Raw genomic sequence first — 12,858 nt, 5'->3', positions numbered from 1 at the left:
CAGGTTGTTCCACTGGTTAATTGGCTGCAACATTTTACTCCCAATTAGCATTACAGTATACATGCTCTGGTTCGCAGGCTAATTTTCTTGCCTGGGTTGTAGCTTAGCACAGCTCTGGCTGCTCAACAAACCAGGGGTTGGATGCTGTGGATCAACCCAGCTTTGCCTCCAGAACAGAGACAGCTGCCCACAGCATCCTTGAGTCAAGGCCAAAGCTACACAGGGCCAGCTGGGAGGGAGCCCTCCCTTACCTTAACCAAGGTCCAGGAGACGATGCGGCCATCTGAAGAGACCGAGAAGAAATTCAAATTGTTGTCCATGTCATCTTTCTGCCACTTCACCTGGGAAGGAAAGAAAAAAAAAATCAGATATTTAAAAGCAGCTGTGGCTTTTGCAAGCAGTACAGATGTTCCTCAACCCGTTTCGTGACCCTTCGAAGCTAACAATGGTGCCGAAAAAAAATGACTCCTGACCGTCTTTCACACTTACGACCGTTGCGGCGTAGCCCCATGGAGGATGTGTGAGAGAATTCATGGAAAATGCATATGAAGAAGAGAAAACTATTTTGTTAGTGGTGAGATTTTTGTGTAATTTCTTCTTTATTTTCCCTGTCTCCTTTTTTTCACTGGCTGTGTTGCTTTAAGAGCGAGAGAGACAGAAAGAAAAAGGGGGGTCTGATCTTTTTAACTATTTTTTTTCTGCTTAGAATTCTGGTTTGAGGAAGGTGGGGGGGGTGGATGTGAAATTTAATACCCATTCTTGCAGTGTCAGTTTGTAATTTTTTTTATTCAAAAGAGGAGGCAGTAATTGTTGAACAAAGGAAGTTTTACTTGAACAAGAAATAAGGTTATTTTTTTAAACAAATGAAATATGAGAAGAACTTGAATACACCTATATATCCATCAACCAAAAGAAATGACTCTGAATTGTTTTGCTTAGATTTGTAAATGTTTTAACCTACTTAATGGAAATTTGTTTCCATCTGAATGGAATCTGATTAAATTGGAATTTGGCTACATTTATATTAAAAGCAAAGAGTTGATACCAGAGTTTGATACAAAACTATTTCAGTAACTCAGAATATCTTATTAAGGTTGTTTATTTTTTTGTGGAGTTGCTTTTTTGTTGTTGTTGTTTTATTTTTTTATGTTTTTATGTCCGTGTGCAGGACACACTGATAGAAAATAATACCTAAGAGAATTGAAGGAATTGTAATTCAACCCTTGTTTAAAATGAAGGAGTTGAGAAAATTTTGGGGATTATAAATGAGCTACGTTGTTTTGAATAAAGATTTTTAGGTATATGCCTCACCCTAAAACTAGGGCTTATTTTTGGGATAGGGCTTATATTAGGCCCACCACCCCCCAAAATCAAGCTAGGGCTTATTTTTGGGGTAGGCCTTACTTTCAGGGAAACAGGGTATGTATGTATGTCATCGTCATCATCATCATCATCATTTTAGCCATTGTCCATCCACTGCAGGATGTCGGTCTGCCTGTTTCTAACCCCTATGGTCCTGAGCTTTCTTTTGCCAGTTGGGCCCTCAGGATTGGCTGACGTCCTTGATCCATTTTGCTTATGGTCTCTTTCGTGGACGCTTTTGATCAAGTGGGATCCATTCTAGGACCGCCTTGTCCACCTGCCCTCGGTTCTCCTTGCTATTTCCATTGCAATTCTTTGACTCCCTTGATGGCATCATATAGTTTCTTTTGTTCTCTAATCTATGTGCGTGTGTGTGTGTAAGTGTGTATCTATGTATTTGTTTATTTGTTTGTTTATCCACCCACCCATCCCCTCTCAATTGTGTCTCAAAGACTGCCTGTACTGCCAACGTTCCCCCCCATTTCAAAAGTGGCTTGGCATTGTCTCCTTCAATCAGGATGGATCTGGAAGGGACCTTGGAGGTCTTCTGATCCAACCCCCTGCTCAGGCAGGAGACGCTATACCAGTGGTTCTCAACCTGTGGGTCGGGACCCCATTTGGGGTCGAATGACCATTTCACGGGGGTCGCCAAACAACGCAGTCCGCCATTTTTCCCCCCTTTTCCTTAGTCGTGCTACTCCCTTTTATTCTATTGGCTTTTGAAAGCCAATAGAATAGACTCTCTTGAATAGAGTCTAATTCTATTGGCTTTCAAAAGCCAATAGGAATTGTCCAGGCTGTCTCTGCCCTGCTGAGCCCACCCAAAGTCCCATTCTGCAAACGGTGCCGCACCAGTTGAGTAGTCCTCGACTTACGACCGGTTGAGTAGTCCTCGACTTACGACCGGTTGGGGGTTGCGGCATTAAAAAGGTTGAGAACCACTGCGCTATACCATTTGACACAAGTGGTTGTTCAGTCTCTTCTTAAAAATCTCCCGTGATAAAGAACCCACAACATCTCGAGATAAACAGTTCCACTAGTTAATTAACAGAATAACAGAGTTGGAAGGGACCTTGGAGGTCTTCTAGTGGCCCAACCCCCCCCCCAGTCTGGACAATTGGCTGTCCAATCTCTTCTTAAAAGCCTTCAGTAATGGAGCACCCACAACTTCTGGAGGGCTTCCTAGGACTGACTGGTAATCTGAAGGTGACAAGGGCAGGAGTGACAATCAGCGGAGCCTGCTAATCTAGGAATGGGCAGAACTGGTGCACAACATGAAGCTGTGCATGAATGCTGTTGTGTTGTCTCTTGTTGGTTTTAATGAAGACTCTACAGGCCAGCTTGTGAATCACATCCATAATTGACCGAATAGGGAAATGGACTTCATCTCTCCATCATTTGGATAATTAATTTTTGAAGCAGAGACTGAGCTCTTTGGTCCCAAAGCTTCCATTTCTAAAATGACACACTAAAATGAGAACATATGGACAGTTTCCAAGAAAATGGACTGGGCTTCCACTGTTTAAATTAATGATGCAGAATTTGGTAACACTCCACTCATTTGATCTTCAGCATCATTTCCGGGAAGTCCAACTCACTGGAAAAATGAGGTCTTGTTGTGATATGTTTATCACTGTAGAAAATTCTGGACTTCTTGGAAAGAGCCCTTAACTCTCTCTAGATAATTACAGAGAAAGAGATTCTGCTGTGCATTTGCTTCCTGTCTTCAAAGAACATCTTTGATGGAAGGCAGAAGATTCTCTGTTTAATAGTTATGATACCTAGTTGGGTAATGAAGCTCAGAGAGCACCAGGGACCCCACAGTCCTCCTCCTTTTCCTCTTTCCCCCTCCTCCCCCTCTTCCATTCCACAGAACCCTTCTCTTCTAGCACCTGATGATGTTACCTAGTTGGGTAATGAAACATCTGAAAGGAAACAACCAAGCTTAGAGAGGACCAAGGACTCCATAGTCCTCCTCTTCCTCCTCCTCCTCTCCACAAACTCCACTCCCTTCTAGCACTGGTGATGTGACCTAGTTAACATCCTCAAAGCCTTTCAGATGCACTGATGACTTTCCCTAGTCCGGTAATGAAACGTCTGCAAGAGAACAAGCAGGAGAAGCGCCAAGGACTCCAAGTTCAACACTGAGCTACAAAGATTCTTTTCTATCAGACTTGAGATTCTACCAATAAACTCAAGTTTTCCGTGAAGGCCTGCCGGAGAGGCAGAGGAGGAGGAAGGGCTGAGTGCCCCAGTCTTTACCTGCCAGACGGGGTCGGTGTGCTTCCCAGACATGCTGCTGCTTTTGTAGCCCGGCTGCGTGGCAGAAGGTTTCTTCAGGTTGTAGATGGCCACGTTGCCATCGTAGAAACCCACCGCAATCAGGTAGGGGTAGTCAACGTGGATGTCAAGGCACATGATCCCGCTCTCGCTGGGGAAGGCGTACTCGGGGAAAGAGGGGTTCTTGAGGGTGTATAGCAGGAGCATCCCCCGGCTCTGCTTCATGAAATCATCTGGAGGAAGAGGAGGAGAAGGAGGAGGAAAGAGGGTGAGGAAAAGGACAAGGAGGAGGAGGAGGAGGAGGAGGAGGGAAGAGGAGGAGGAAGAGGAGAAGAGTGAGAAGAGGAGAAGAAGGATGAAGAAGAGGACAAGTTCAAGGAGGAAGAGGAGGAGGAAGCGGAAGAGGAAAAGGAAGAGGAGGAGAAGAAGGAGGAGGAGGAGAAGGAAGAGGAGCAGGATGAGGAAGAGGAGGAGGGAACAGGAGGAAGAGGAAGAGGAGGACAAGAGTGAGAAGAGGAGGAGGGGAAGAGGAAGAAGAGGAGGAGAAAAGTGAGAAAAGGAGGAGGAGGAGGAGGAAGAGGACAAGGAAGAGGAAGAGGAGGAGGGAAGAGGAGGAGAAAGAAGAAGAAGAGGAAGAAGAAGAAAAGGAGGACAAGAGTGAGAAGAGGAGGAGGAGGAAGAGGAGGAGGAGGAAGAGGAGAAGAGTGAGAAAAGGAGGAGGACAAGGAAGAGGAGGAGGAAGAGGAGAGAAGAGGAGGAGGAAGAGGAAGAGGAGGAGGGAAGAGGAAGAGGAAGAAGAGGAGAAAAGTGAGAAGAGGAGGAGGACAAGGAAGAGGAGGAGGTAGAGGAAAAGGAGGAGGAGAGAAGAGGAGGAGGAGGAAGAGGAAGAGTGAGAAGAGGAGGAGGAGGAAGAGGACAAGGAAGAGGAAGAGGAGGAGGAGGAAGAAGAAGAGGAAGAAGAGGAAGAGGAGGACAAGAGTGAGAAGAAGAGGAAGAGGAGAAGAGTGAGAAAAGAAGGAGGAGGACAAGGAAGAGGAAGAGTGAGGAGGAGGAGGAGGTGGAGGAGGAGGAGGAAAAAGAAAGGAGTCACTTCAATCAGGGCATCCATGGTTGGGACTCATTTCTGCTAGCAATGCCTACCTCGCATCTAGCAGCAACAAACCCACAGTTTATGTAATTTATTTATATCCCCTCTTTATTATCATGATAAATAACCTAAGGCAACAAAAGGACTGAATATTCCTTCTTCCTCTTTTTCCCCACAACAACCCGGTGGGGTGGGATGGGCTGAAAGAGAGTGACTGGCTGAAGGTCACCTAGATGGTTTTCAATCCTAAAACAGGGCTAACACTCGCCGTCTCCTGGTGATTGGCCCAAAGTTACCCAGCTGGCTTTCATGCCTAAGGCAGGACTAGAACTCACCCTCTCCTGGTGATTGGCCCAAAGTCACCCAGTCATCGAGCCAGCGTTCATGGCTAAGGCGGGACTAGAACTCACCATCTCCTGGTGATTGGCCCAAAATCACCCAGCCGGTTTTCATGGCTAAGGTGGGATTAGAACTCACCGTCTCCTAGTAGTTGACTCAAAGTCATCCATCTGGCTTTCATGCCTAAGGCGGGATTTCAACTCACCATCTCCCAGTTGCTAGCCTGGTACCTTAATCACTAGATCAAACTGGCTCTCCATCCCTATGGCTGATTTGACCAGCTGCTCCAAGCAGAAGGCTTAGAAAGCGGGGTTAAGAAACACTGAGATAAGTTTTGCTTTCAAAAAATATCTATATCACAAAGGAGCCCACAAGGGTGGGCCTGGTTAGTGCCTCCCAAGCCTTCCGGCCTCCTGCCCTTCACGGCCCAAATTGGCTTTTAATTTGACAGTAAGTCTCTCTCTCCCCCCTCCGTCTTTCTCTCCCCCTCCCTCCCTCCATCTCCCTCCCCCCCCCTCACACACACATGCACACACACTGACGGTGCCATCTTTGGTTGCACAAATTTTACCAGCAGGACTTAACTGTAGAAAGCAGAGGTTCCTAATTCAACCCGGCAGGCAGTCAGAGATAAAGCAGCTGTGCGTTTTGCTTGACAACCCAGATGGCTGGGGCTGCAACTGCAGAGCTGGTGACACAACCCAGCAAGTAACTCTGCCCCTGGCAAAAGCTCAGAGAGCGCTAACGTCTTCCTCCTCCTCCTCCTCTCCACAAACCCCACTCTCTTCTCGCACTGATGATGTTACTTAGTTGGGTCATGAAATGTCTGCAAGAAAACAACCCAGCTCAGAGAGCACCATGGACCCCACAGTCCTCTTCCTCCTCCTCCTTTTCCTCCTCCTCTCCGCATATCCCCCTCCCTCCTAGCCCTGATGATATTCCCTAGTTCGGTCATGAAAGGTCTACAAGAAAACCACCAAACTCAGAGAGCACCAAGGACCCTTCGGTGGTCGTCCTCCTCTTCCTCCTCCTCCTCCTCCTCCTCCTTCTCCTCCTCTCCACAAATCCCCTCCCTCCTAGCACTGATGATGTTCCTTAGTTTGTTCATGAAACAAGCTGAACAACCAGACAGTGGGACGGAGTGGACGGGCTCTTAACTAGGCTTATTTGGGGGGGGGGTATATTAGGCACACGCTAAAAAATCATGCTAGGACTTATTTTCTGGGTGGGTCTTATTTTCGGGGAAACATGATACAATAAAACAGCCAAGTTCTGAGTCCTCCTCCTCCTCTCCGCAAACCCCCTCCCTCCTAGCACTGATGATGTTCCTTAGTTGGTTCATGAAACATCTGCAAGAAAACCACCAAGCTCAGAGAGCACCCAGGACCCCAGAGAACCTTGAAAGCTTAATCTTTTCCCCCTTGCCTCTCACTTACGCCAAAGAAAGTCAAGGTGAGTCAATCTTGATTACCTTTCTCACCTGGCTATAGACCCCTCTCCGATACAGACCCATCCCATGGCATTAGAAACCAGTGCAGAATTTGATCCTCAGGCCAGAAGAGGGCCACCCCCTTTGGCCCCTAAGTGTCCAATCTGGTGCCTCAATGGTGCCGATGTCAACGCTGCTAACATCGGAGGTTCTTGCTTTGACAACATATGGCGATGCAGCCATTTTCCTTCTTATGTTTTACTCTTAGAATTAGAGTTGGAATTAGATGATACTGGGGGGGGGAGGAGGAATGTGCATAGGAGTTTAGTTAGACATAACAATACTGTAACTAGGGTGAGAACAAAAGTTTTTTGAAATAAGAGATGATAAGAAATGGCAGGTTGGGACTTCCGGTGGATCTGCGCGCGCGATGGCGGCTACTTTGTAGCCGTCCTCCTGGGTAAGTGTTTGAATCGCTATGAACAGCAGACATCAGCTGTTCAGAGGTTCAAAATCCCCCTCCCGGGCAAAGGGGGGGGGAAGAGGGTTGTCTGAACAGTGGTAGAGCCTCTTATGCACCCCCAAGGTTTTTTTTGGGGGGGTGAAAAGAGTGCTCCCACGGAGTTCAGACTGTCTCCACTTCCCAGCTGCTTTTGTCCCTAGGGACAAAACAAGCCGCTGCAACCACCTCCGCAATTAAAGTGATCTGGTGAGTTTTTCTTAGAAGCGGACAGAGCTGAGTAGAGGATTTAGCTTTTGCTTTCTTTGATTTTATTTGGATTTTAAGTTTAAAGATTTACTTTTACTTTTATATTCCCTCTTTTTATTTATTTTTTTTTTCCTTTGTTGAAAGGGAAAGTAAAATGGCGATCGGCAGGCTTTTCGGTGTTTTTTTTTCCCTTTCTTTTTTTTTTAATGACTGGAATGGAATGTGGATTTGATTATTTATAATGGGTTTTTTGATGTTGGGTTTGGATTTTAGAAGCATTATTACTTTTGTTTAACTTTTTTGTTTTGTTTTTTGTACTTTTAAAAAATGGAATGGATTTTTTTATTTAATTATTTTTTTCTTCCTCCTTTTTCCTTTTTTTAACTCCTTTTTTCTTATAATGATTTCCTTTTGAAGGATTTTTTGATTTTTTTTTTGGGGGGAGTTAGTTTCTCTTTTTCTCTTGTTTAATTTTTGTAATTTTTAAGAAGGAGTAAAGATTTTTTTAAGATGGCTCCAAAGCGTCCAGTAATTCCTACAGCTCCTAAGGTGGTTTCTTCCTCGGTGTTATCATCAGCGCAACAACCTAAATCAATAGCTTCACCCTCTTCCCTGGCACAGTCAATAATGGTGAAGGACTTGCAAGATATGATGGGAAATGTTATATTTCAAATTAGGGGAGAAATGAAAGAGATTTTAGAGGAAAATAATAAGATTTTGAGGCAAGAGATAGTTTTGGCTTTAAAAGGAGTTGCCTCTGTTCTTGAAAAGCTGAACTCTCGTGTAGAAGAGGTAGTAGAAAAAGTGGAATTGATGGAGGGAAAAGTTGAAAGCATGGAAAAAGAGATGGAAAATTTTCAAGATGAGATTCTTATGCTTCAACATAGACAAATGGAATATGCTTTAAGAATCAGAGGCTTGAGCGAGTCTGTGCAAGAAGACCTGAGAGAGATGGTTGCAAAGGACTTTGCTGTGATTTTGAATAGAGAAAAAAAGGAAATACTTAGTGAAATTGAAAATACATTTAGAGTTAACTCTGTGGTGGCAGAGCAAAAGAATTTGCCAAGAGATGTGGTAATTTACTTTGGGAAAAGATCCCTGCACAACGAAATTATACAAGCTTTTTATAAGAAGAGGTTTCAAATTGCTTCACAAGATGTTATAATTTTAAAGGAGATCCCATCTAAAATTTTAAGAAGAAGAAAGGAGTTTGCTTTTTTAGCAGATGAACTTAAAAAGAGACAAATCTTGTTCAGATGGGATGTTCCGACTGGAATGGTGGTGAGTTACCTGGGGATACGTTATAGACTTAATACTGTTTCTAAAGCAAAAGACTTTTACACTTCGGTCCTGGGGGTATGTTCATCGCCATCTATTACGTTTAAAGCTTTGGAAGAAAAGAAGGTAGAATTGCAGTCTGAAGAGCCTATACTTATGAAAATTGGGAAATCTCAGTTGGAGGGGCCTCAACAAGTTGAGATGGAGGAGCAGAGGATAACCTGTGCAACATATAATTGTAAAGAAAAGGAGCAACAGAAAAAGGTTAAGGAAGCCTCACAAGTATTGGTTTCTGAATCTGCGGGAGAACTAGGATTTACAAATTTCTTGGAGCAACCTTTAAGGGTAGAATTGCAGTCTGAAGAGCCTATATTAATGAAAAATGGGAAATCTCAGTTCGAGGGGCCTTAACAAGTCGAGATGAAGGAGCAGAGGACAACTCGTGCAACATATAAACGTAAAGAAAAAGAGCAACAGAAGAAGGAGGTTAAGGAAGCCTCACAAGTATTGGTTTCTGAGTCTGTGGGAGAAGCAGGATTTACAAACTTTTTGGAGCTACCTTTAAGGGCAGATTTCAAAGCACTTCTTTCGAGGTTCATGGATAAGAGATACTGATAAGGAATGTGTTTATTATGGATGGAATTTGTTATTGGTAAAGATTTAAATATGTATAAGAGAATTTTAATGTTTTAAGTAATGTTTAAATTTGGGTTTTGGAGGGAGTTTATAAAGAATGATGGATAACAATATAAGTATGATATGAAAAGGTTCAGAGTATATTATAATGTGTTTAATGATTGGGTTTTTCCTTTTTTTTCTTTTTTATTATTATTATTTTTAAGAGAAGATAACTTGTTTAATTAAATGTATTTAGATTTGTTTAGGATTCATATGTCTTTTAAGTTTTTTTTTGATAGGAGAGAAGATTATGGAGATTGAACGAAATTTTTAGATAAGAAGTTTAAGTTTAAGTATTTAGTTTAAGTATTTAAAAGAGTATTAGTTTTAATGGTATAATGAATGTTGTGTATATGTTTATTTTTGTGTTTTAGGATAAAGAAAGAGGGAGATTAGATTTTATATTGTAGGTATAGACATTTAAAGAAAGTAATGTTTAAATTTGTGTTTTGGAGGGAGTTTATAAAGAATGATGGATAATAATATAAGCATGATATTAGAAAATGTTTAGAGTATATTGTAACATGTTTAAGGATTGCAATTATTATTTTTTAGAGTAGATAACCTGTTTAATTTAATGTATTTAGATTTGCTTAGGATTCATATGTGTTTTAAGTTCTTTTTTGAAAAATTTTAATTAAGCCTATACTCAGCTCTGGGAAGGTTGGGGGAGGGTATGGGAGGTTTAGGGAGGTGGGAGAGGGTATGGGAGGGTGGGGTGGGGGGTTGGGGAAGGGATTTGTTTTGTAAAATTTAAAAATTTTCAATAAAAAAAAAAGAAATGGCAGGTTGGAGAACAGGAGGGAAAGCCTGCATTTCAAACTAATTGGAGAATGTGATTTATGACTGTTAATTAGAGGAGGGAATTGTGCTTTGATACTAAATGCTCAGGGGAGGGGGATTCAGATTTTGGCTTTGCTTATGTATGTGCCGATGCTAGGCTACTTGAATAAAGATTCTTTAAGGTAAACCAATGCCTCGAAGTTCTTTGAAGAGTTTCATCTGTGGGAACCATGACAGCTGAGATGCAAGGTCACCATTCTTCTAACTGCCCTTCTCAAGCAGGAGAGGCTGATTCACAACAGCTTCTGAGACACAAGCTACAATTAGAAGCCAGGGACAGCCTCTTCCATGACTCAATTTTCATAGGGCTGAGCTATGTGGCACTGTGGGATACCAAATTCCATCTTAACCCAGCCTGGACTTTGCTTAGCCCAGATAAGTAGTATTGCTCAATAGTAGTAACTGTGAGAGGGACCTTGGAGTCCTAGTGGACAATCACTTAAATATGAGCCAGCCGTGTGCTACAGCTGCCAAAAAGGCCAACACAGTGCTAGGCTCCATTAACAGAGGGATAGAATCAAGATCACATGAAATGTTAATACCACTTTACAAGGCCTTGGTAAGGCCAAACTTGAAATACAGCATTCAGTTTGGGTCACCACGATGTAAAAAAGATGTTGAGGCTCTAGAAAGAGTGCAGAGAAGAGCAACAAAGATGATCGAGGGACTGGAGTCTAAACCATATAAGGAACGGTGGCTGGAATTGGGTATATCTAGTTAACGAAGAGAAGGACGAGGGGGGACATGATAGCAGTGTTCCAATATCTCAGGGGCTACCATAAAGAAGAGGGAATTAAGCTATTTTCCAAAGCGCCTGAAGGCAGGACAAGAAGCAACGGATGGAAACTAATCGAGGAGAGAAGCAACCTAGAACTAAGGAGAAATTTCCTGACAGTTAGAACAATTAACTAGTGGAACAACCTGCCTCCAGAAGCGGTGAATGCTCCAACACTGGAAGTTTTAAAGAAGAGACTGGACAGCCATTTGTCTGAAATGGTATTGGGTTTCCTGCCTGAGCAGGGGGTTGGACTAGATGACCTCCAAGGTCCCTTCCAACATTATTATTATTTTGGATCATCGCACAGTCAGCCAGATGTTCAGACTGGATTTGGCATTTTGTCTACCTATCGAGTCCTTACCCAGGACCTGGGATAGGCAGATGTGGATGTTTGATGGTATTACAGATATCGTCGCAGGATGGAAGCAGTTTTATTATTATTATTATTATTATTATTATTATTATTATTATTATTATTATTACTATTACTACTAGTACTACTACTACTACTACTACTACTATTATTATTATAAGCCAGATGCTTAAGCTGCTAAAGCTATCAGACAGCGCTGAACAGCAAGCACACCTATGTCCATTCATGTATTCTGAACCTCCATTCTGTGCCAAACAGCTTAACTCAGCCTAATCTTGATTGCTATGTTTCCACAACACAACACAACACAACACAACACAACACACAAACGACAGCCTAATCAAGGAACCTGAGAGCACTAAATAGAGAAGAGAGGGTCGTATTTGCTCTCCATAGCACCTGAGGGCAAGACAAGAAGCAATGGGTGGAAGCTCCCCCGAGGGAGAGCCCAACCTGGAAAGAAGAAGGAATTTTCTGACAGCGAGAATGATAAATGAATGGAACGGCTTCCCTCCAAGAAGTTGTGGCTGCTCCATCACTGGAGGTCTTCAAGAAAAGACAGGGCGACCATTTGTCTGGGACGGTATAACGACTCCTAATTGAGGATGGGGTTGGTCTAGAAGACCTCCAAGGTCCCTTCCAGCCTTAGGATTCTATGAATCACCAGGAATATTCCCACCAACGAACAGGGCAAACCACTAGTATCTAAGCAGACAGCAAAACCCCATTCCCTTCTAGCACTGATGACGTTACCTAGTTGGGTTATGAAACATCTGCATGAAAACCAAGCTCAGAGATCACCAAGGATCCCACAGACCTCTTTCTCCTCTTCCTTCTCCTTCTCCTCCTTCTCCTTCTCCTCCTCCTCCTCTGCCTCCTTTCCCTCATCTCCACTCTGCAAACCCCACTCCCTTCTAGCACTGATGATGTTACCTAGTTGTGTCATGAAACATCTGCATGAAAACCAAGCTCAGAGACCACCAAGGATCCCACAGACCACCACCACCACCTCCTCCTCCTCCTCCTCCTCCTCCTCCTCCTCTTTCTCCTTTCCCTCATCTCCACTCTGCAAACCCCACTTCCTTCTAGAACTGATGAGGTTATCTAGTTGGGTCACAAAACATCTGCATGAAAACCAAACTCAGAGACCACCAAGGATCCCACAGACCACCACTTCCTCCTCTTTCTCCTTCTTCTCCACTCTGCAATCCCACTCCCTTCTAGCACTGATGATGTTACCTAGTCAAGTGATGAAACGTCTGCAAGAAAACCACCAAGCTCAGAGAGCACCAAGGAGTCCCGCAGGCATGAGACTGAAACCTGCTCCATTTTATGTGCAGAGCCAGGTCTGGATTGCACAGCTGGGGCCACAACACCAACTTGACTCTTTTGACACATAAATCTCTTGCAAATCAATTGCAGACAAAGGAGGGGTTTGTTTTTTCTTATTTGTTCCTTAAATAAGAGTAGCATTCTACATCTTCTATTTAAAACTTAATAAGTAGAATTTTGGGGCAATATCTTCTAGGGGAATTTCCTGTACCTCATATTTCCTGGTCAGAATTAAACTAAAGCATTGGAGAAAAGGAACGTTTGCATCACTGGAGACATTATGTTAGCATTTAACAACTGTTAAATGTGTCTATTTTTAATACGGATTTTAAAAAATATTTCCCCCTTGCACGATGCTCACTAAATATTT

At 43.2% G+C, this 12,858-nt stretch overlaps 1 protein-coding gene across 1 annotated transcript in view; it reads right to left on the bottom strand.

Moving 5' to 3' along the window:
- DNAI1 (dynein axonemal intermediate chain 1) overlaps positions 1-12,858 on the bottom strand; it is a 205,599-nt gene that overhangs the window by 115,432 nt on the left and 77,309 nt on the right. Inside the window, exons 13-14 of the mRNA XM_039355382.1 lie at positions 3,625-3,875; positions 252-341 (exon numbers count right to left, since the gene is read on the bottom strand). Coding sequence (XP_039211316.1) covers positions 252-341; positions 3,625-3,875 — 341 coding nt within the window. The remainder of the gene's footprint in view (positions 1-251; positions 342-3,624; positions 3,876-12,858) is intronic.

This window comes from Crotalus tigris, unplaced genomic scaffold (genome assembly GCF_016545835.1).
Source record: "Crotalus tigris isolate CLP2741 ecotype Arizona unplaced genomic scaffold, ASM1654583v1 scf7180000018684.1183181, whole genome shotgun sequence".
Classification (NCBI taxonomy): domain Eukaryota; kingdom Metazoa; phylum Chordata; class Lepidosauria; order Squamata; family Viperidae; genus Crotalus; species Crotalus tigris.
Note: the sequence above shows the minus strand (reverse complement) of the source record. Positions and strands in the feature narration are given on the sequence as shown.